This window comes from Sander lucioperca, chromosome 4 (genome assembly GCF_008315115.2).
Source record: "Sander lucioperca isolate FBNREF2018 chromosome 4, SLUC_FBN_1.2, whole genome shotgun sequence".
Classification (NCBI taxonomy): Eukaryota; Metazoa; Chordata; class Actinopteri; order Perciformes; family Percidae; genus Sander; species Sander lucioperca.
Genome location: NC_050176.1, coordinates 45,000,336 through 45,023,571, shown reverse-complemented (window position 1 = coordinate 45,023,571; position 23,236 = coordinate 45,000,336). Strand labels below are relative to the sequence as shown.

Sequence of the window (23,236 nt, the reverse complement as noted above, 5' to 3'; positions counted from 1 at the left end):
TACTGTCTTTACCATTTACCAGTCAAATGTATCTTACATGTTGGGAAAACAGTTTTTTCAACTTCTGATTCTAATACAATTGTTAAATCAAAGTGTTTCATCCTAAAACCACAACAATTTAATGGGGGCGCGGGGCAAATAGCTGGGTACTCTCCTGACCTCTAGTGGAGATGATGAGTAAAACAAAAAAATAATTAAAAAAGGCCACCAGAAGATGTTTGGACTCAGGCTGTCCAACGTATTTTGTGGTCATTTTAATGTATTGTATGTATTATGCTGACAATAATAATAAATCCATGCTGGCAATGTTTAGTTTCTTTATTGTAGAGAAATGCAAAATATTTACTAATTTCACCTCCTTGTTTATTTCCTCTATCATCATTTGTTAATAAATCATCAGATAACAACAGCAAATGACATCTTACATTCAATTCAGTGAAGGGGAAACATGTTACTCATATATTCCTTACACTTTGAAACAAATCAATTGATGACATGAAAAAACTTATTCCAATGAGCAATTTTCAAATAAATTAAAATGTATTCTGAATTATTTGATTTCAAATACACTACTAAAGGCACTGACTTGCCTGTAAACAATAAAATAAACATACATCAAATCAACAATTAAAGTAAAATATGCATTTGAATGCATTAGTTTTGAAAAAAAAAAACAGCGAGCAAGAAAACTGTGAGCATTTCAAATCAAAGCAGAACATTTTCAATAAAATGTGGGTTTTCCCAGGCCAATCCACAGGATCAGGACAGATGCTTTTGGGGTCAATATATTGTCAATATTGGCTATGTTAGGGTTGACCCATTTCCAAGTGCAGAAAATAAATAAACAGCAGTCAACAGTTCCAATTATGACGGCATGTGCATCAGAGAACAATGAATCAAACGTATATATTATTTTGTGTATATTTCAACAACATTTTCCAGGTTAACACTAAACAATGTGATGTTGATTGAAAATAGCATTTGAATTTAACTGGAGATAAAAGAAAAGAGACTGTCTCAACCGTGTCCAATGCTTCCTGAAACAACATATCAACACGGACACATCTTTTTCCATAAATATACAAAACATTATTGGAAGCTATACAAAATATGATATGAAAGCATTAAGAGGATTTCTATTTCTTTATTTTGTTATAAAATGAATTATTCTTTGCTGCAGGCTATATAGTGCAAAATCCTAAGTAAATCCTGAGTAACAATATATAGTCAAGACTAAATAAGCAACAATCAAATGTAAAGTTAAGAGAAAAACTACCATATATTATTTATTTATAGTCTAAACCTTAAAAAAAAATCTGCTAATCTCCTTAATCTGGACGGTGTTGATGTGGTTTGATAATTGGATAATCAAACAAACCCACAACTGTTATCAGATTCTGATTCAAATGTTGTTAAATCCTGAATGGTTCATAAATATATATATGTCAAATCATGTCTTTTTCCCAACTGAGCCCCACCCACCTCGAACCAATGGGAAGAACACAAATACAGAAATTTGTCATGTGAAATAATGAAAACTAACTTCTAACTCTGGCAGAGAATTGTGTGTTCATGTAAGACCCCATTATTCATTGTAAGAACTAAGAAGCCTTCATTACCTAGGGCCTTTAAAGTGTCTTACTAATTTTGATGTGTGCAACATGCAGCTGTATGGAAGAAATTCATAAAAATGTCAGACCAGACTCTGATTCATGAATCAAAAAATTGTGATTGGGACATAACTAAATAAAAAAAAAATTCTCTTAGAATAGAATGCATTCATTTTCTACTGGAATACATGTCTTCAATTGAGGTTTAAACAAAATTCAAGCATTGCCTCTGTTATACAGAAGCGGCATCAGTTAAACATCATTCAATCCTTCAACCATAGGCAAAGCCTCAAAAAATCTGCATCTGAAATAATATGGCATCAACCATATGTCTACATAAGACTTTATAAGAGAAAATAAATGTACTTCAGCTTTCCATACAAGATATTGTCAATGAAGTTCTAAAACTCTCATTTTCTGGTTCAATAAAATAATAACAAAAAGGAAAAAAAAGTAAAACATTCTAAGCTGATCATCAGAGTTTTTGAAGACCACTTTGAGGCTTCTCTGGAGTTGATTCGGTTTTCTTTTTAAAAGGATTTTTGAGCTTTAAGGATTTCCTGCTCTTTTCCTTATGCTTGTTTCTTTCATGTCCAGTCTCAGCAGCCGATGCAGGAGATGGGAAAGCCATCCTTGGTGGTGGCAATGGTGGCTCCACCTCTGCTTGCAGACTGCTCTGGGGCAGGTTGGGTGTTGAGGCAGAGAGGTTGGTTGAGGTCATAGCCACAGAGTGGCAGGACTTCTCAAGGATCCCATCATACACAAGCTTGCTCAATGGGCAGGTGAAAAGGTCTGATGGCGACTCCCATGGTACCTGGGAGGTTATCATAAGGTCTGGCTGTCCAATTTGACCTGGAGATGAACTTGAATCGGATGCTCCCAACTCCTCCCTCAGTATTGATTGTTCAGGTATTTCCATTGGAACATCAACTCTATCCCATAAGATCTTTCCTGTGGGAGTGTCTATGGAAGGGTCAATGTCATCTCTTGGCATTCTGAGTATTCTCCTTCTGAGAGAACCAGCAGACATCTCAAGTTCGTCTCTCAGTATCTTTCTACTTGTTGATGGTTCTATATTGAACTCTTGCTTCTCTGTAGAGGACGAGTTATCCATAAGTGCTTCAAATCTCTCTTTGGGTAGCATTTTTATAGAAGCAGTATCTTTACAATACTCCAGCTCATCTCTAGATATCTTTCTTGGTGGTGTTCTAGTAGCCTCAACCATTTTGTCCATTGCTAATGCCCTTACAGAGAAATCAAGCTGGAAGTCTCCTTTATTCCATTGAATCTTTCTACTACCTGTGTCTAGGGACGATCCCATTGAATCTCTTGTAATCCTTCTGGATACTGAGTCAAACTGACACTCAACATCATCTTGCATCATCTTTCTTGAGGCACTGTCCATTGAAGTCCCCATCATGTCTCTGGATAGCTTCCTGGGTGCAAAATCTGTTGTTGCTTCTAATTCTTTCCAAAGAATCTTTTTCACATCCAGAGGTAAATCACTTATTTCTCTGTATACATTCCTTGAAGCGGTGTCCATCAAACCCCCTATTGTATCTCTCTCTACTTTCCTGGCTGGGAAATCTGCATCCAACTCATTGGAAAGCACCTTTCTAACAGCAAAATCCATATGAACTTCACTCCTGTCTCTGGATATCTTCCTTGATGTAGCCTCAATCAAAGACTCTTCTTTGGACATCTTCAACAAGGGGGTTTCCAAAGAAGTATCCAACACTTTGTCTTTTGCCATCTTTCCCAAGGAAATATCTACACAAGCTTCAAGCTCTTCTACAGAAGTTTTGCGAACTGGAGATTCAACAACAGCTGCTTCTTCTTTACTCAAATTCTGTGTAATGGAGCTGTCTGAAAACAGCTCAATTTCGTCATAATAGAGCCTTTGAGTGTCAACAGTTGGACTAGGGAACAGTTTGCTGAGAGGAGGTGAAGTCATATATTCTGTGTCTGAGAATATCTCTTGGGAGTCTCTATTAGTAAGAGAAATGAAAGGAAGAATAGAGGAAGGAAAGGACAAGGAAGGGAAGAAGGAAGGAATCAAGGAATGAAAAAATATTCACTGATGAACAGTGGTTTAGCTTGAGTAGTGTGTAAAAGCAAATTTGGCCTCTATAAGTTGTTGGCAGGAAGACATACTGTTTCTTTAGAGTTTTCAGGAGGAGCTCCTCTTCCTCACATGTGTACGGGTCTCTGATGGGGATAAGAAGGTCAGGGTCCGGGGAGATCATGGCGGCCGGTGGCTGACTGATCGCGCCAGGACGACGTGATCGACATATGGTTGATCCCCGTGGTCGTGGAGAGCGCTTCAGTGGTGGAACTGGAATTGGAGGAAGGCCAAAGATTAATCAATTAGCAGAGCTGATTAATCCATACATGACACAAGACACATACAGGACTGGTGGGTGATACATTTTTTTTTTTTTAAACTGCGATGAGTGGAGAAACAACAATTGCAAATGTTTCCATACAGAACATAAGTGGTCTCTGAATGGTTTGATGAGTGTGAAAATTATGCACATTACATGCCATAGCCAGTCCAAGATCTGAACACATTGTTTGTGAAAACTAATGGGGATCCAACTAAAGAATCAAAAAGTCATCACTGCTATGTACTTACCTGTCATATGTGGTAAGATTGGAGAAGCAGACTCTTCTAAGAGATCCTCTATAGATCCATGAACAGAGCTGTGGCATGACCATGATGGCTGGGGAACTCTGGGAAACCCCAGGGCAATTGGCTCTGAGTAGAGCTGAGCAGTGAGGTTAGCTAGGCCAGGATTCCTAATGACGGGGAAGCAACAGAGGCGCTCAATCTGCTGCCAGCGATGGAGGCGTTCCCGTAGGCAGGCTGTTACTTCAGACAAGGAATTCCTTTGGGATATACAAAGACCTATGTGACATATGTTACATATTTACTGTGACAGACACAAACAAAACTTTCAGAGGTAATTTTGTGACTCACTTTGCCTCCAAGATCTTGTGATCAACTTGGTCCAGAGAGGAGCTGTGTGCGACATGGAGAGTCCCGAACAGAGAACTCCTCTTCTTCTTAATCTTCTCTGCCTGCAAGGAAGTATAGATGCAGGTCAGTTGATAGGTATGTAGGTAAGTTGTAAAAAAAAAAATATATATGAAAATATAAATGCTCATACGTTTTTTGTAATTTCTATGTATCCAGTGCAGTCACACTAAATATAACTAGTGTGTTTTTTTATGTGTGTCCCCCTTTTTCATGCATTACCTCTTCCTTGGCGATGCCAAGCTGTAGTTCTGCTCTGTGTCTCTTGACATTGTAGAACTGGACCTCTACCTCATGTGTCAGCTGTAACCACAGCTGGAGGGCCTCTGAGGCATTCCAGCTAGCCTGCATGTCCTTCTCCGCCTGCTTCAGTGCTCCACGGACCTGAGGGAATGGCATCAGTCAAATGTTAGAGATCAGCATGTAGAATAATAGTTAAAAACTGCTGTTAAACCTTAAATTCTTTCCTTTAAAACCTTTACAATTTCCAAAACTATAGCAGCAATGACAAGCGTCTAGTGCAGCATTGCTCTAGTTGTGTGTCTACCTGCACCAGCTCTTCCTCTGCATATCGGAGGCGGCTGAGCTCACTGACAGCTCCCTGCCTCAGCTCGTGAAGGCGGTAAGCCTCCTCCTGCGCCCCTATGATCTCATCCCTCATCTTCTCCTCCAGGTTCTGTTTCTCCTCTGCGACATTACGTTTTTCTTCCTGTGCTCGCTCCAGTCTGAGAAAGTAAAATGTTTTTAGTGGAATCAAACTAATACAGTCAATGCAATAATAAAAAATGATTACTCACTGTTCCTGCAGATCTAAGAGGCTCTGTTCAGCCCTCTGCAGACTTTCCAAATCTTTCATCATCCTGGATATGTGGACTTTACTGACTTTGTTCTGGGCCTGGGCAAACCAGCAGCCTCCAACTCCCATCACCACGGATACAATGAGCAGCAGGTCCTTCATGTAGTTATGAGGGGGACCTGTGGTGGAATGGAAGGTCATGATTATTAATGGTTGATGGATCATAAATGCTTCATATATGCAATGGGAGCATGATAGTAGTTGTCCTTTATATACTGGAAAAATCCAAGGAAGCTGGGAGAGTTATAGGTATAAGCTAAATAGGCAAGTAGGCAGAACAAGAACACATACACTTAAGAGACATAGGGAGAGGGGATAGGGTGAGGACTTGTCCTTACGTGTAGGCGGTCCAAACAGAACAACATCCAGAGCTTTGATGTTGAGCTTCTGTTTGTCTCTCTGGTCCTGAACCCTCAGATGGCCACTCAGGAATGAAGGCTCATTGGCTGCAATCCTGCACACAGGTGTCAGAGTTCAGCGTGTTGATATGACTCTTCATTACAACTGACTTGTTTTTACAGTTACTCGGTTGGACTACAGCACTCAAGAGACTTATAGGCTAGAGGGAAGAACCCTAAAATTGCTTTAGTTTTTGAGATACTCCTACTGGAGGAAGAACAATGGACAACAATGTTTTTCATATTCTCTTAGTATAGGTCTCCCACATATGAAATCGATGGGAGAGGCCAAATTAGAGATGATACACCTGAACTTAAGTAATTTCATATTGGCATCATCATTCAATTTCCTCACCTGGGGAGTGTGTTTCCATTGACCTTAAAGTCCTTAAAGTTCCTCTCATACTGGGGCAACTCAACAAAATCCTTCAGCCAGCGAAGCACATTATCTTGAGTCCAATTATGTACTGATAAGAAAAGAAGACAAAGTGAAACAAAGAAGAGCTGGACACCTTGGGAAACACACACACACACACACACACACACACACACACACACACACACACACACACACACACACACACACACACACACACACACACACACACACACACACACACACACACACACACACACACACACACACACACACACACACACACACACACACACACACACACACACACCTTCAGACGACTTCCAGCCCCTCCAGAGCTCCTCAATTGTGATATGTTGGTCTTCTCTGTGCAGGTGGCTGTGTTTGTTGGTTTGCTGCTGTTTCATGTCCTCAATGATGAACTGCAAAAAACAGAGAGGGACAAAAGAAAGAAGTGAAAATAAAGACCTTTTTAGATGCAACTTTACAGTAAAGGGTGGTGATGGCGCAGTGGATATGACACATGCCTTTGGGGTGGGAGACCTGGGTTTGATTCCGTCTGCGATACATCAACCAATGTGTCCCTGAGCAAGACACTTAACCCCTAGTTACTCCAGAGGTGTGCGACTTCTGACATATATAGCAATTGTAAGTCACTTTGGATAAAAGCGTCAGCTAAATGACATGTAATGTAATGTAAAGAGCACAGTTCGGGATCACAAAGCACATACAGTCAGAATAAATTTGTTGTTAATAAAAATGTTTTGCAGTGTGCACTCGGATTTCAATTTTGGAAAAAGGAGTGGGTGTTTTGAGTTTGTATTTATTTAGAATGCATGCAGAAACGTGCGCACGTGTGCGCGTGCGTGTGTGTGCGTGTGTGTGTGTGTGTGTGTGTGTGCTGTCTTGGAATGTGTCCTTGGCTGTAAACGGAGGCTTCATATGATGGCTTGAGGAATTTTGGAGCCCAGCCCCCCCTCCTGAAGTCTCTATGGCAATCTGCAACCCGAGCCCTTGGATACTGTATCCCTGAACTGCATTCTAGAAGGTAAAGGCATTCTAGATTTCCGGATTTACAACCAAAGTCACATACAACTCTAGAAACGCACACACTCCTTGGACAAAATACTTACTCTTAATATTTACTCTGAAAACTCAAACTCAACATAAAAAACGAAATCACAAAGGCACACACACACACACACACACACACACACACACACACGCACACACATGTACCAAGTCATATGAATCATGATAGAGATGAACCACTGATTCACTTGCTTACAAGACTGAATGAAAAATGTGTTTTGGTTTTGGCTCATTCACAAAATATTTTTATAGAAACAAACTATGCTTGGGAGGTGCAATGTATTATCGGTCTACAAAAAGCAACAGGCAAATGTATCAAACCTTGCGTTGCAACATCATTTTATAATCATTTATTTCACCATTTACATGTATTTGGTTGTTTGGTTGTTGTTTTTCATGGAATTTCATGCGATTAATAAACACAATAACTGAATCAATGTTGAATTGATAAACTTGAATACAATTATTTTGTATTACACCACTGAAGCAAGCAGTGTATCTTTACAAATAGTTTGTGACAACTATAACAAACTGGCTGAAGAATAAGGGAAGCTGGTGCCATGAAAACATTAAGAGGAGTTATACTGTTAAGTATGACCATAAAGGTCACCAGTGTTACCAGTGTATTCTATTAGTGCAAACCAATTTTGTCGCTGAGCCAAAAGCAAAGTTATACTGTTGCTATCCTTGAAGTAGTATTTGGCTCTTCCACCAGCCAGGAACACCTGTTGTTGTACTGCTTTACCATGTCTCTTGCAAGAACATACATGCACAAGGCTTTACAACAGCTGAGTAAATAGGGTAAACATTTAATGAAGAGTGAGTTTTGTACCTCCACACTCTCCTCCACCTCAATCCCTCCGTCTTGGTCATCGTCCATCATTTGATGGATGCTCCACAGGGCCTCCAGGCTGTAGCGATCCGCCTCACTCACACATGGTGGATACACCATCATGCAGGGGTCTACGTGGGTCAGGGAGGCAATTACATTATATAGATTATTATTTTACTCAACTTATCCACGGAGTACCATTCATTCATTCATGCTAACGCTAGCATGCTACCTCGTTCTCAATAGCAAAGCACTGTTACAACACACACAAGTTCACCATAATCTACAAAAGAACTACTTACATGTGCGCCCTCATTTAGAAGTCTCCCAGCTACTCCTGCCTTGTAACTGACCGAAGTTGTAGAAACAGCCTTTCTTTTACTGTCTATGGAGCTAGCTAGCTGACATGATCTACATCTGAGCTACTGCGCATGTGCAGTGCAATCAAAGATAGTACAGAAGAAGAAGAAAAAAAGAGGTCTCACTCTGTAGCTAAAACAGAGACCAGCTGAAAAGAGGATCTGCAGCAGTGAGAGAGAGCACTGCAGTACAATAAAAATATGGTGTTTTTTGAAAATTAAACCATGTAAACCTATTCTGGTACAACCTTAAAATACAATTATGAACCTGAAAATGAGCATAATATGGCTGCTTTAATGCAGCTTCATTGTTAAGTTCAGCTGATCTATACCGTAGATTGAGGACTTGGTTTTGTATGTTCACTGTACTACTCATTTTCACTCAGTATTGAGTGATTGTGATTTGTTTCGGTTATACCGAGAATGCACTATCAATCATTCCAATTTGTAGTAGCCACAGAGATGGAGTGTGCACATTTAATTATTCATTCATTCCTGCTACTGTACATCAGAGAAGTCTCCTCTTAGATTAGCTTGAGATTAGCATCATATCAGAGTCCAATGACCCAATGTCAGTCTACACTTGGGCTTTCATGTACTTTCCATTTTATTTAATTGAAGAATTAATAATAGGAGGTGGACACTAGAGACTCACGAGTTATGGCAAGCTGCTGTTTGTAAAAAGTGCCTATAGAGTGCCTATAGATCATGGGTACTAAAGTAGGCTTTTATAGTTACAGTTTTAACCAACTGTGAACTGGCAACACATATTGCCAATGACAACACAACAAATAAACACGTTTGATACAATGGAACAGCTTCCAGGTGTTAGCCCAATGAGTTTGAGGCTTAAGCCTTAACTCCAGAACACTACAAGAAAATGTGTGCCTAATATTCTTGGTCAGATGCCAGCAAGGACTTTCTAGAAAATCTGTCATAAAAGACCAAATCAACTGTTGTAGTTATACTTTAAATCGTACTGTGTGTTCCAGGCTTAAGTAGAATATGGGAACACCAATACAGGAGAAGATGACACACAGCTTTCCGTCATCACCGCCATACTGAGTCAGAGCCCATTTTTGTCTCTGTGACTGTGTGTTTTGGTGCTCCAAGGAGCTGAGGGGAGGGTCAAAGGTCTTAAAGCCACTATCAAAGCCAGCTCCAGTAACATTAGCTGCTCTCCATCCACATTGTAAGAAAAAATAAAGCTATGGAAAAAGTGCCATCTGGGAAGAAAGTGAATTCTTATTTCACATAAATTCTGACATTAATCTTAGAACATTTCTGCAAAAGAATACTGGCATTAATCTCAGAAGTAGCAGCATATTTTTTATTTGGCACAAATTATTTTGCAATTAGCCCATGTTCAACAAAGGTCAGCACAGGACTGAGGAATATGCTAGTGCATTATGTTGCTGTGACATAATGGACCACTAGACTGCTACTGTAGATAAGCATCAGGCATAAAAAAAAACATAAACAGACAGAATGGCTCAAAATGTTTCATTGTTTCATATGTATTCGTTTCATGAGTCAGTGGCTCTTTTCGGGATACTTATTTGACATGGTAATAATTAAATTACCTATGATCCATGAAATGATTTGTGTGCTTCAGCTCATTCCCAGAGCCAGGATATGTTTACCAATTTACAGAGCAAAGACATTGATCCCCTGGTTGTTGATGAAACTTGCATTTCTCAACACTGAGGAGACCTCTTAGCTGGGCGGGCTATCAAATATCAATGGTGTATCCAAATGCCCTGTGAAAAGTGTGTGTGTGTGTGTGTGTGTGTGTGTGTGTGTGTGTGTGTGTGTGTGTATGTGTGTGTGTGTGTGTGTGTCCCTGTGAGACCTCCACATATGTCCTGAGTTTAACTCTTTTCACAGGTAAGATGAAACTGTTGGAGACCTGGGCACAGGACTGGAGCACAAAGCAGCTAGATTAACTAGTGAGTCATGAGATTACACTTTTATAATAAAACCCCCCAGACAAAGTCCTTGCGAGATTTAGAGTGTGATATATTTTTTTTTTTTATGTAATGAGAAAAAAAAAAATGCTTGTTTCCTATATGTCTTTTTGGCAAACACTCAAAACCCAAATTTAACCAATAGGTGTTCTGATAATGTGAAACTATCTCCGAAATGAGCTGTCTGTGGAATAATGGTGCATTAAAATGAGGCAGCTGACTCTATCTTTCAGTGTCAGCAGAATTGACTTAATGGCATTCAAAACAAACCAATAAATAAATAAATAACACTTTCGGTGTTATTTATATATATATATATATATATATATATATATATATATATATATATATATATATATATATATATATAAATGGTTCAAATGGTATTGAATGGTAGTCCCCAAGATTAAAAAGAATGTATAATTAGAATACAAAATTATAATGAGTTAGAGTTAGCAAATGTCAGCACTGAAGACGTATGACAATCATTCTATGCAGTAAGTTACCAATGTGCAAACAAGATTGATGTCCTTCACCATAACAACTGGCGCGTTATTGGCGATGACAGGGCAGAGTTGAATACGATGCAAATATTTTGTCAAGTACAAGGGTGAGAACTGATGTCCAGCTCTCCTATTTAATTCTTCAGTCTCTCTTGTGTAATAGCTACCTGTTGGGTCGAAACTTGCGCTCCCACCGGGGAAGGTGAAACCCTGGAGGTCCAGGGCGCCGTGCGCGGCCACAGAGAGCGCAGCGGGGAAAACGAGGAGCAAGAGAATGGACACAGGCAGCATTTCAGAGGGTAGATAATGTTGTCGTTCAGAGTTATAAAACTTTTCAAAACAGATTGAGAAAGAACATACACGGTGCCAACTCCCGTTTAGGAGGCACCCGTGTCAGTCTTGCGAAAAGCGATCTGTGTTGCTATTACAGGTCCAGCCACAAGCGAGATGTGATAGGCTACTAGTGATTAACTTAGGAAATCAAGCAAGCTGGATGATAGTGCAACTCGAAATGAATGATAGCGCACAATGTGTTCCAACACACGTCAAAACGTTTGCGGTAATGATTTGCAATCATCCAAACCAAATAGGGCTGTGCGTAAAAAGACTCCAAATGTGGGCGATGGCATTCCAGCAAAATGACAGATGCTATTTTGAATCCAGCCTAATCAAAAGTTAGGATAAAAATGTCTTGAGGCTCATCCATCATTAATAAAATCCAGTTTCAAAACAGATCTCAGGAACTGATTTTAAGGGCGCATGAAAACAACCTTTTCTTTTTCTTTTCTTTATGTAGTAAAATACGCGTATAGTCCTGCTCAGGATGCAGACTGCTTCTATGTTCCTCGTGTCCAGTCGGAGTCTGTTTTGGTCTTTGTACTTGTCCAGTTCTCTGTTCTCTTTCTTCTGTCACCCCTTTCTCAAAAGAGACGACGAGATGTGACGCTTTTACGCAGAACTGACCGCCGCCGCCCCACCTCTCTCTCTCTCTCTCTCTCTCTCTCTCTCTCTCTCTAGCAACAGGGGCCCTAACACTTTATTATGGTTCCTAACCCACCCACCCCCACCCAGCACACGGAGCTGCAGCGTTGATCCTGCGATGGATATGCAGTTTTGGGATAGGCGATCATTGTAACAGAACTGAGGAACTGCTTATAAACCATCATATTGATGTGTAAAACCAACAGACCAGTCACTCCCGCTAGATGATTTGTATTATCCTTTCTGGTTGTATAGCTATACTGATCCTGGTTTGGGTGGAGGATCAATTTAAGCCCCTTAGACCTCACTATGCGAAGTGATATCAAGACGATCATGCCAGGAATAGCATGACATATGTCACGTTATGGCCAGGCTGTCTCGGTCTGACAGTTGTAGCCTAGCCTTGTTCACAGATCGGCAAGCTACGTGGATGGACTTAGTACACGATTGTACACCTGTTCATTAGGTTTCGAATGATGTCTATATGTGGCTTGCGATTTCTTTAACACACTCAGTATATCTCCTTAAACTAAAAGTATTACTAGAAACGTCGAGTGTGAGGGACACAAACAGACGACAGGACTAGACACACACGCACACACACACACAAGTAACACAGTGTCAGGTTTCGTTCCAGCAATTCAGCTCCCAGTATAAAAATAGTGGGGCGGCTCTGACCTCTACCCTGTGCAGCATGCCCAAGTGGCACATGTCCAATAGGGCCTCTGCAGGATCTGACTGAGTAGAGTATATTATGTTACATGATTGCATCTAACGTTAGTCAGTTAGCTCCTACTCTGCTCATTAATGATGATGACAGAAAGGAAGACAAAAACGATAAAAAAAAATAAAAAAAAATGATCAAAATACTCATAGTCACTAAAACATTTATGAGTGCCATTCAGCTTCAGCTTGTTTTTATTCATGACCTTTTACTGGAGAACCTTGGCAGATTGATTTAATATTGAAAGAGTAATACACCAGACTAAAAAGATGGAGGGATGTCATCATATAGGGAAAGAGCATTGAAAAACAAAAGGAGGGATATAAACACAAGAGCTATGGAAATGCTCATGTTGCAGTTAGCTCACAGTTGACTTTATGACTGAACTAACTTACATCACACCTGGCCTTGTAGATACTGTGTAGTACATGGTGACTTGACTGAACACACACAGACACAAAGAAGAAACTAAAAGGGTAGATTAAGAATCAAATGTCTGGGCAGTGCAGTGGTAAACACTTCAATAACTTGGAACGAGCAAAGATTTGATCAGGTGTGACCTGAAATGCCACATCCCTACACATCTGCAGAACCAGACAACTTCCAATGTTGTTGAGATACTCCTTTAGCAAGCTGCAGAAACTAAACTGGTATAAAATCCTGAATCAGATAATCTATCAATCTGACTATTGTATACGGAGAGAACAAAAAGAAAATGATGGAGAACGTTGTTTTGATGGGACTCGACGGTGGCACAAAGAGGCGTCTCTGGATTGTTATGGTGTAAATACTAAGCTGCACAACCATAAATTTATGTCTTGCTTGCAGGCATGCTGAAAACACATATGCAAGAAATTAAGTGATTCACATCATTGTCATAAAAAACAGGCAGTAAGCTGGCCAACCTACCACATTTACTTGAAACTCAATTTTTGAACAGGATATACAGTATGATACAAAAAGCCTGATGGAAATCAGAATCATTTGAAAGGTATTTTAAGCAAGACAAATACTGTGGGTAGTGGTTTTTAAGGCGACGACATGTCATCATTCCTGACTAGTTTAGTAATTCAGTTCAAAGGTAAATTTTTATGTTCAACCTGCTGAACAAGGTAGGTAGAGAGGCAGAACAAACGAGGAGTTTGAATCTATACAAGGATTCACGTCATCGCATAAGACCCAAAGCACCACCACAGCTGATTGCATTAAAATGAGTTTGACTACTGCATTTGCAGTCATATGCCATATTTGACAAAACCAGATTCAACAAGGCTCAATCCCAACGTGACATTGCTGAGTTTAGGTGGACTGTGAGGACAGCGATACGAGCTACAAGGCGAAAACATTAAAGCTATTCTTCCAACTAATAAGCACACACTAAAAAGAAAATTTAAGCCCCCCCAAATGGCTGTCATGTGCACAGAATGAATTCTTTAACATGATTAGACAGACATTAGTTCTAACCTTCCTTCTTTGTTCCTTGACACAGTAGTAATTTACATCAACTTATAAGAGTACTGCAATTCAGCTTCACCACTGTGTAATAAGAAGCCCTGCTGTGCAAGTAGCCATGGTAAAAGAGCCACTGATTATGTTTAGATTTGAGTTAAATCACTCTCATACAAAAACAGCACACTGATTAGAAAACACAGGCCTTGGTCTCCATGAATACATTGGTAGCGTATCACAAATTATCACACGCAATCACTACACTCATTAAAAAACGTCAAAAGTTGGGGAAAGTTTTGGGACTGATCGGTTGAGCCCAGTGACCTAAAAGAAAACCTTAGAAAACTCAATAAGGAGCCAACAACATGAGCAATTCAATTTGGTAACAAAAGAGAACTTACTATGCAGTATCATACAAAAAATGTCAACATGTACCTCGGCAAAAGCATATAAAATATAATATGAATAAAATAATATAATATTCCTTGGTCCGTAAAAACTATCTATATATGTTTTTTTTTTCCCCCCTTGCACATAACCATCAACAAGCTTTTCAGTAAAAACATGAACTCGGTAAAAAGAGAGCATAGTGAAAATAGCTTCCAAACCCACAGGCATATAAAAAACTAGATGGTTCTTGTACAAATCAGGTTGTTGTGAGAGTTACATGGCAGATTTGTCTTCTTAGGTGAAGATCTTGAATATCAAGGTCTTTTGAGTGGGGCTTTTGACATGTCCACAACAAACCAGGAGAGGGAGCTACAGAGAGTATTCAGTTATCCCAGGCATTCTCTTTTTTTTCCAATTCTCTTTAGCTTTGACGATCACAGTTTCTCTTTGATGGAGAGTTTCCGAGTCTGTGTGCAATTCTTCACAGGTCCATGAGCCTCTTTGGCTCACAAGTACATGCACACATTTTTTTTTTTTTACACTCAGTCAGTCAGTCAGTCAGTCATTCAATGCACACATACAAAAACATCAATAAGAGAATAAGTATTACTATGACAGCACCGACAAGCCTGAGTCACTACTGTTAATGTAAGCCCCATGGCCATCCCCGAGCCCGCCCAACGACGATGATGGTGAGGATGAAGATGCTGGTGATGACGAAGAGATGCTATGTGTCCGCAGAATGGCCCCAGCAGCACTGCAGTGGGGCCGGGGCCCTGGTTCAGGAGTGTAGGTGAAGGTGAGAGCGGTGGCGTAGATGACGCCATCATTGCGGACCAGCGTGACAGGGACCTGAACCGGCTGTCTCACCCAACGCCAGCCCTCCCTGAAGGCGGAAATGTCCGGCACCACACACAGGACGCTCTCTCCACATCTAAAGGGGACAGACGGATTAGACGAGGTTCGAGTATTTGAGCAATCACACACGCTAGTGGTCACACACAGATATAAACACTCACCTGTACATGGTATCAGCCTCTACATCTCCGAACCACACTCGGAGGGTAGGGGTGAAGTTCTGTCCTGTAAGCTCCAACATTGCCACATCTCCTCCACCGTTTAACTTGACACAGACATACAAAAAAAAGGTTTTATAGCTTTAAAAAAAGCCCCCTACATTCTGAGTAAAAACTAAAAGAGGAAGTAGTTGGAGGAACCAGAATTGCACACTGTTTACTGATCAAACGCATAACAAGCTACTATTCAACAGGAAAGGTTGCATGCATACCTGAAGAGTCTCCACCACAGGGACAGGTGTGACCGGTGTGGGGACGGGGCCCATACCCTCATAAAAGGTGTACTCTGCCTTGTCAGTGCTAATGATAGTCCAGGAAGCGCCATCGTTAACAATCTCCTTGTTAGACTCTTTGGAGCACTGTGTGGCCTGGAGTAAGAAAAACAAACATAGAAATACATTTCACTTCCTAATTTTATATTAAGGGGAAAAACACGCTTGAGCAAGCTATCATAATGTCCGGCAGGAGCTTTCCAATGACAAAGGCAAAGTTTAGACTCTCTTCTCTTGCCCATTAAAATGAATGGGTAGCCCTTTCATGTGGGTACTAATTTTACCAAACATACCTTACACGACATACCTACATAAGTTAATATTCCGCTGTCTACAGGCAGAAACATAATAACACTAGTAACATACCACTAGGGTATACATTCTTACTTACCAGTAACATTAACAATTTTTTTCTACAAAATACCTTTTTTGTTATTTAACAAAATAAGCTACATTTAAAAAAAGTGAGCCACATTTTAGATCATAACATCTGACTTTACACAGAGTTTGATTAATAGAGCTGCACAGTGGGAAGAGGGTCATTCTGTCAAAAATCAATCACTTTCTGACCTCACCCCATTCGCTTTGAACAAATGTTTTGCTACATGTTAACCTATGGGAGTTGTTTGATTAACCTGAATGACCAACCATTCAAGAGACAGGGGCCCTCAAAGTTGACCCTTACTGGATGACCACCCCTCCTAAAGACACAGATATCTTTTTCCAAAATAAACATGACAGTATGTTCTTTTGATCGTCGGAAAGCTAACAAACAAGGTCATCCACAATTTCAATATTTTGATCCAAAATAAATAAATATGCAAATGAGGTGATTTTTGTTGTCCTTAAAACTAAAAAAGCTCCTCAGGGTAGAGGTCAAAGCCCCCACACTATTTTTATACTGGGAGCTGAATTGCTGGAATAAAAACCTGACACCTCTCCGGGAACCATCACCTTATCGTGGTTGAGAGGTTTGTGTATCCCTATGAACCTGAGGGCTGTGTTGTCTGGCGCTTTGTGCTCCTGGTAGGGTCTCCCAAGGCAAAGTGGTCTCAGGTGAGGGGCCAGACAAAGAATGGTTCAAAAACCCTAAGAAAAAACGAGGTAGAGATGGAGTGACCCTGCCCGGAGGAAGCCCGGGGCCCCCGTCTGGAGCCAGGCCCAGATGGAGGGCCCGTCAGCGAGTGCCTGGTGGCCGGGTTTGCCACGGAGCCCGGCCGGGCTCAACCCGAAAAAGCTACGTGGCACCTCTCTCTCCAACCCATGGGCCCACCACCTGTGGGAGGAACCGCTGGGGTCGGGTGCGCTACCACATGGGTGGCAGTGAAGGTCAGGGGCCTCGACGGACCAGACGCTGGCTCTGGGGACGTGGAACGTCACCTCTCTGTGGGGGAAGGAGCCGGAACTTGTGCGGGAGGTGGAGCGCTACCAGTTGGATCTGGTGGGGCTTACCTCTACGCACAGTCTCGGTTCTGGAACCATACTCCTGGATAGGGGTTGGACTCTTTTCTTCTCCGGAGTTGCCCAGGGTGTGAGGCGCCGGGCGGGTGTGGGGATACTCACAAGCCCCCGGCTGAGCGCCGCTACGTTTACCCCGGTGGACGAGAGGGTCGCCTCCCTACGCCTGCGGGTTGGGGGGGGGGAAACTCTGACTGTTGTTTGTGCGTATGCACCAAACAAGAGCTCGAGTATTCAGCCTTCTTGGAGACCTTGAATGGAGTCCTGTATGGGGCTCCAGTGGGGGACTCCATAGTTCTGCTGGGGGACTTCAACGCGCACGTGGGCAATGATGGAGACACATGGAGAGGCGTGATTGGGAGGAACGGCCTCCCTGATCTAAACCAGAGTGGTTGTTTGTTGTTGGACTTCTGTGCTAGTCATGGATTGTCTATAACGAACACCATGTTCGAACATAGGGATGCTCATAAGTGTACTTGGTACCAGAGCACCCTAGGCCAAAGGTCAATGATCGATTTTATAATCGTTTCATCTGATCTGAGGCCGTATGTTTTGGACACTCGGGTGAAGAGAGGGGCAGAGCTGTCAACCGATCACCATCTGGTGGTGAGTTGGGTCAGAGGGTGGGGGAAGACTCTGGACAGACCTGGTAAACCCAAACGGGTAGTGTGGGTAAATTGGGAACGTCTGGAGGAGGCCCCTGTCCGACAGACTTTCAACTCACACCTCCGGCGGAGCTTTTCGTGCATCCCTGTGGAGGCTGGGAGCATTGAACCCGAGTGGACAATGTTCAAAGTTTCCATTGCTGAAGCTGCGGCGGGGAGCTGTGGTCTTAGGTGCCTCAAGGGGCGGTAACCCACGAACACCGAAGGACTTTCGGTCGGCACCAAGGTGCTTCTGGAAAACCGTTCGCCACCTCAGGAGGGGGAAGTGGGGAACCATCCAAGCTGTTGCATGCTTAAAGCTCTGGGTGTGGAGGGGTTGTCTTGGTTGACACGCCTCTTCAACATTGCGTGGAAGTTGGGGACGGTGCCTAAGGAGTGGCAGACTTCGGGTGGTGGTTCCCCTTTTCAAAAAGGGGGACCAGAGGGTGTGTGCTAATTACAGGGGTATCACACTTCTCAGCCTCCCCGGTAAAGTCTACTCCAAGGTGCTGGAAAGGAGGGTTCGGTCGATAGTCGAACCTCAGGTTGAAGAGGAACAATGCGGATTCCGTCCTGGTCGTGGAACAACGGACCAGATCTTTACTCTCGCAAGGATCCTGGAGGGAGCCTGGGAGTATGCCCAACCAGTCTACATGTGCTTTGTGGATCTGGAGAAGGCGTATGACCGGGTCCCCCGGGAGACACTGTGGGAGGTGCTGCGGGAGTATGGGGTGAGGGGGTCCCTTCTCAGGGCCATCCAATCTCTATACGACCAAAGCGAGAGCTGTGTCCGGGTTCTCGGCAGTAAGTCGGACTCGTTTCAGGTGAGAGTTGGCCTCCGCCAGGGCTGCGCTTTGTCACCAATCCTGTTTGTAGTATTTATGGACAGGATATCGAGGCGTAGTCGGGGTGGAGAGGGGTTGCAGTTCGGTGGGCTGGGGATCTCATCGCTGCTTTTTGCGGATGATGTGGTCCTGATGGCATCATCGGCCTGTGACCTCCAGCACTCACTGGATCGGTTCGCAGCCGAGTGTGAAGCGGCTGGGATGAGGATCAGCACCTCTAAATCGGAGGCCATGGTTCTCAGCAGGAAACCGATGGAGTGCCTTCTCCAGGTAGGGAATGAGTCCTTACCCCAAGTGAAGGAGTTCAAGTACCTTGCGGTCTTGTTCGCGAGTGAGGGGACAATGGAGCGGAAGATTGGTCGGAGAATCGGCGCAGCGGGTGCGGTATTACATTCAATTTATCGCACCGTTGTGACGAAAAGAGAGCTGAGCCAGAAGGCAAAGCTCTCAATCTACCGGTCAGTTTTCGTTCCTACCCTCACCTATGGTCATGAAGGCTGGGTCATGACCGAAAGAACAAGATCCAGGGTACAAGCGGCCGAAATGGGTTTCCTCAGGAGGGTGGCTGGCGTCTCCCTTAGAGATAGGGTGAGAAGCTCAGTCATCCGTGAGGAGCTCGGAGTAGAGCCGCTGCTCCTTCGCGTCGAAAGGAGCCAGTTGAGGTGGAGGGATTATATCTCCAACCTGGCATGGGAACGCCTCGGGATCCCCCAGTCGGAGCTGGTTAATGTGGCTCGGGAAAGGGAAGTTTGGGGTCCCCTGCTGGAGCTGCTACCCCCGCGACCCGATACCGGACAAGCGACGAAGATGGAGATGGATGGAGAAAAACCTGACACTCTGTTACTAGTTACGTGTGTGTGTGTGTGTGTGTGTGTGTGTGAGTGAGAGAGATTGCGAACCTGGAACTGGATGATCCTCTCCTGTGAGAGACAGAGATACATTCTCTCTGTATCTTTCAGGTAGAAGGCACACTTGTGAAGCTGGGACACTGGGTCATCTGCATCCATTGATGCAGCCTGCTTGTCCACTTTGCGAATGACCTGAGGAGTTGAGGCAAACACACCATTCAGAAATACCCAGGAACAAATAACGTACATATGTGCAAACTAACACACACACATTTGTACAGTTTAGTACAACAGTGGTATGACTGCTCACTTTCTCACAAACAATAGACAACTGACATGACTTGATGTAGACCAATGCATACCAGTCTGGGCAGGGCCATGCCAGTAACAGAACAGACCAATTTGACCGTCTGGCCATAGTGAATATAGCCATCTCTCACAGCAAACTCTTCTCCTTCAGACTCCTCATCATCCACTAAACAAAATGACACAGAACACAAAAACAATGTCTATAACTTCCTCTCTACCTTTAAATAGGCTCTGAATAGTCAAGGGAGTAAAAAGATAACAATCAAGATAAATATCAATAAAAATGGAAACCATGGAAATGACCACAGAGGATGAAATAAAAATGGGAACAAAAGATTAGGAAAAAAAATGAAACACAGATAAATGCTTACAGAGGTGGATGTAGAAGGCTCCCCACTGTTGGGAGCTGGCAAGAAAGTTCCCCCCCTCCACATGAAGATACCTGGTACTGACCGTCTGGGAACGCAGACGGTTAAACAATGCCACCTTAGTCCCTGAAGCGATGCACACTGGGGAGAAAGAAAAAGGTTAAAAGAAAAAAAGATAAGTGTCAGTGTGTGTCTGAAACCATACAGCTGCCTTTCCATGCGTTACTGTGTATGTAGACACATCCTGCAACTCACAATCTGCATTTTTCAAGGACTGTTTCTTCTTGGATGGCTTGGAGATGACCTTGATCCTCTTGCTGAGGAAGACTCCTATGTTGGCGCTGTTCCCATACAACATCTTCACAGTCAGCATGAAGTGTTTCCTTTTATCCGAGTCACTGATATACAGTGTCTTAGCTGTGCAGAAGTGCTAATGCAAGGACAAGGTACAGGTTAGGGGGGGTTTCTTTGTCCCCTTTGTTACCTTCTAAGAAAAGATTCATTAGTTGAATTGGTGTAATAAGAAAACACAAGGACAAGCAAGAACATAACATAGTTATAGCATAGTTGCAGGGACAAAACAGAGAATATGATCAAACTGCAAAGCAGCTGCACTTTTCATGATGTGGTTTATCAGTAATGAAGCAGATCAAATAAGAAGTACCTTGTTCATTGCTAGAATGGGATTACCATCACAGTGAAACATAATTAAAACTAGAGATGGCCCGATACCATTTTTTGCTTCCCGATACCGATTCCGATACCTGAACTTGCGTATCGGCCGATACCGAGTACCAATCCGATACCCGTGTGTCATATATTTTATTATGTTTTAACAACTGCATACTACTATCTCTGTATGGATGTGATATGATTTCTATCTTTGTTGTCAGTCTGGCTCAGGTTAAACTCTTTGTGAAACATGAACAAACACAAACAATGAACGCCCCAGAACTTTCTTTTATTCTCCAGTTTGACAGTCAGTTATAAACGGAAAAAGAACATACATAAACTACTTTAAATTAGATTTTCTTTAGGGCTTTATTACGTGGTATCGGATCGTGCATAAACTCCAGTACTTCCCGATACCGATACCAGCGTTTTAGGCAGTATCGGAGCTGATACCGATACCAGTATCGGTACATCTCTAATTAAAACCCTGCAGTACCGTGTCATTGTAAATGCCTACTCACCTTCCCTTCCAGATTGAGTTGCTGCATCTCCTGCTCACTGTTGCCTATCCCAATGAAGGCACATGGCTGGGCCTCCTGCTCTGTACAACCCTCCTTCTCCATATTCTCTAACTTCTTCTTCCAGCCACTGCCCATCAGGTACACACACGGTGGAGGGCAGAAAAACCTAATCGACACAAACAGAGGTTAAAAAACATACAATTGTTTTGAACAGTGGAGACTTCTCCATCAGACAGACACAAACTCAAATTACGCAGCATTTAACAGTCTCACACAAACCTTTTTTCATTGCCATATGACTTTTGTGCAACTTTTGCATGTAGTATGAGCACTGTTTGATCATCTTTGTGCTTCAAGTAGTTCCTCATAGCTTCCCTGAAAAGTATGAAAACATGTTAACACTGACAGAACAAATTGTTCTAACATCTACTTTAATCAAACATGTTTTCACTTAGTTTTCTGCACTGATTAAAATGTTATGAGTTGTTTGCACTGTGCAGAGGTGCCTATGTTTCTCTCTACCTTGTCAAACGCTGAGGTCGCTCACCAAACTTCCTGAAAAACAAAAAACATCAGGGTGCAAAGTCAGGTGCTTACTCATGGTTTTAGTGCTGGGGTAATGTAGCAGAGATAAAAACAAGCTTGACTGAAAGTGGGTGAAAAACTGAGAGACAAAGTGCACAATGTCAGTGACATATGTAATGCAGGGGCACTTATACTATCACACTGTGTTTAACAACTCAGATAAAAGGTGTAAGAGCAATAAGACCCACACATGTAAGGTTTTGCCTCTTGTTTCTAGGCTGTTTTTAGACTTGGTATGTTGCTAATGTACATAATGTAATAATGTTTATGGGAAGTTTAACAGTACAATGGTAACACTATGAACTGACCATTTTCTTTTTGAGCTACATTTTAATGAGGAAAATTAAATTGAGCCAATAACTTAGTACTGAGGATGCTGCTTAAATAATCTAGCAGCACTGTGCTATGACTTTAATGAAATGTTACGTTAACAATGTTGCAGTCGGAGTAGTTTGTAAATATATGACATAGTTGCTGAGCTCAACTAGTTGAAACACAAATTAAATAGAAACTGAATAAGTAACGTATCCTACTTCAGTCAAAAAGCAAAACAGTTGACTTGACTGACAAAAAGTTTCTAAAATAGTCTGAAACAGAGTCAATATCGTACGAAAACTCGACAAATTGCAGAGAAACTACGAAGAATAATTTAGCACAACTGACCCCACATCTAGCCACAAAGTAGCACTGTGTGGGGTAAGCTTACTGAGACCAAGCAACACTCCTAACATCCAAATACATCACCCAAAAACACTACAAACTGGCAACGGTTCACCACAAGAAAAACTTTTTTTAATTTCATTATGCTTTGAATTTTAGCACTTACCTCGTAACAACGGGCGCCATCTTCCAAATAACTCCCCCCCCCCCAGCCCACCATCCCCCGAAAAAAAAGTCCAACAATCGCGAGATCCCTCCCCCAGCCTTCTCCAAAGCCAACAGCCAACAGAAGAACCAGACTGGAAGGAAAAGCAGGGAGAGAAAAGGGGGAGGTGCTGAGGGGTGAGATGAGGGGGGAGGGAGTGGCGACGGAGAGAGGGCAGACGCCAAAACAGCAGGCGTGG

At 42.3% G+C, this 23,236-nt stretch overlaps 2 protein-coding genes across 5 annotated transcripts; both read right to left on the bottom strand.

Moving 5' to 3' along the window:
• Window positions 1-300: 300 nt before the first annotated feature.
• stim2a (tromal interaction molecule 2a) lies at window positions 301-11,951 on the bottom strand. Of its 2 annotated transcripts, none has more exons than XM_031285730.2 (12): window positions 11,198-11,951; window positions 8,202-8,332; window positions 6,588-6,699; window positions 6,257-6,368; window positions 5,842-5,957; window positions 5,445-5,622; window positions 5,195-5,372; window positions 4,870-5,031; window positions 4,591-4,691; window positions 4,246-4,499; window positions 3,765-3,945; window positions 301-3,598 (listed from the first exon to the last, which is right to left on the bottom strand). In XM_031285730.2, exons 1-12 carry the CDS (start codon window positions 11,319-11,321, stop codon window positions 2,086-2,088), a joined length of 3,162 nt encoding a protein of 1,053 aa, XP_031141590.1. In that variant the 5' UTR covers window positions 11,322-11,951; the 3' UTR covers window positions 301-2,085. The 2 variants fall into 2 exon arrangements, with proteins under 2 accessions (XP_031141590.1, XP_031141589.1); XM_031285729.2 differs by having other exon boundaries at window positions 3,765-3,951; window positions 11,198-11,950.
• Window positions 11,952-12,900: 949 nt separating this feature from the next.
• Window positions 12,901-23,234, bottom strand: rbpja (recombination signal binding protein for immunoglobulin kappa J region a). 3 transcript variants are annotated; one of them, XR_004897051.1, is made up of 12 exons: window positions 22,836-22,924; window positions 22,110-22,142; window positions 21,867-21,962; window positions 21,588-21,753; window positions 20,650-20,824; window positions 20,398-20,535; window positions 20,080-20,192; window positions 19,769-19,909; window positions 15,863-16,018; window positions 15,594-15,697; window positions 15,130-15,508; window positions 12,901-15,091 (listed from the first exon to the last, which is right to left on the bottom strand). XR_004897051.1 is itself a non-coding variant. In XM_031285733.2 (11 exons), exons 1-11 carry the CDS (start codon window positions 23,016-23,018, stop codon window positions 15,184-15,186), a joined length of 1,467 nt encoding a protein of 488 aa, XP_031141593.2. In that variant the 5' UTR covers window positions 23,019-23,234; the 3' UTR covers window positions 12,901-15,183. The 3 variants fall into 3 exon arrangements, 2 of the variants coding, with proteins under 2 accessions (XP_031141593.2, XP_035856176.1); XM_031285733.2 differs by lacking the exon at window positions 22,836-22,924 and adding an exon at window positions 22,999-23,234 and having other exon boundaries at window positions 12,901-15,508; XM_036000283.1 differs by having other exon boundaries at window positions 12,901-15,508.
• Window positions 23,235-23,236: the final 2 nt, after the last annotated feature.

Coding starts and splice junctions, on each gene's coding strand:
- stim2a (XM_031285729.2), bottom strand. CDS start 11,321: ATGCTGCCTGTGTCCATTCTCTTGCTCCTCGTTTTCCCCGCTGCGCTC. Junction 5,032..5,194: donor CAGAGGAAGAGCTGGTGCAG/GTAGACACACAA, acceptor CCATTCCCTCAG/GTCCGTGGAGCACTGAAGCA. Junction 3,599..3,764: donor CTGAAAACTCTAAAGAAACA/GTATGTCTTCCT, acceptor TCTTACTAATAG/AGACTCCCAAGAGATATTCT.
- rbpja (XM_036000283.1), bottom strand. CDS start 22,903: ATGTTAGGAGTGTTGCTTGGTCTCAGTAAGCTTACCCCACACAGTGCT. Junction 21,963..22,109: donor CGACCTCAGCGTTTGACAAG/GTAGAGAGAAAC, acceptor CATACTTTTCAG/GGAAGCTATGAGGAACTACT. Junction 20,193..20,397: donor AGCCTTCTACATCCACCTCT/GTAAGCATTTAT, acceptor CATTTTGTTTAG/TGGATGATGAGGAGTCTGAA.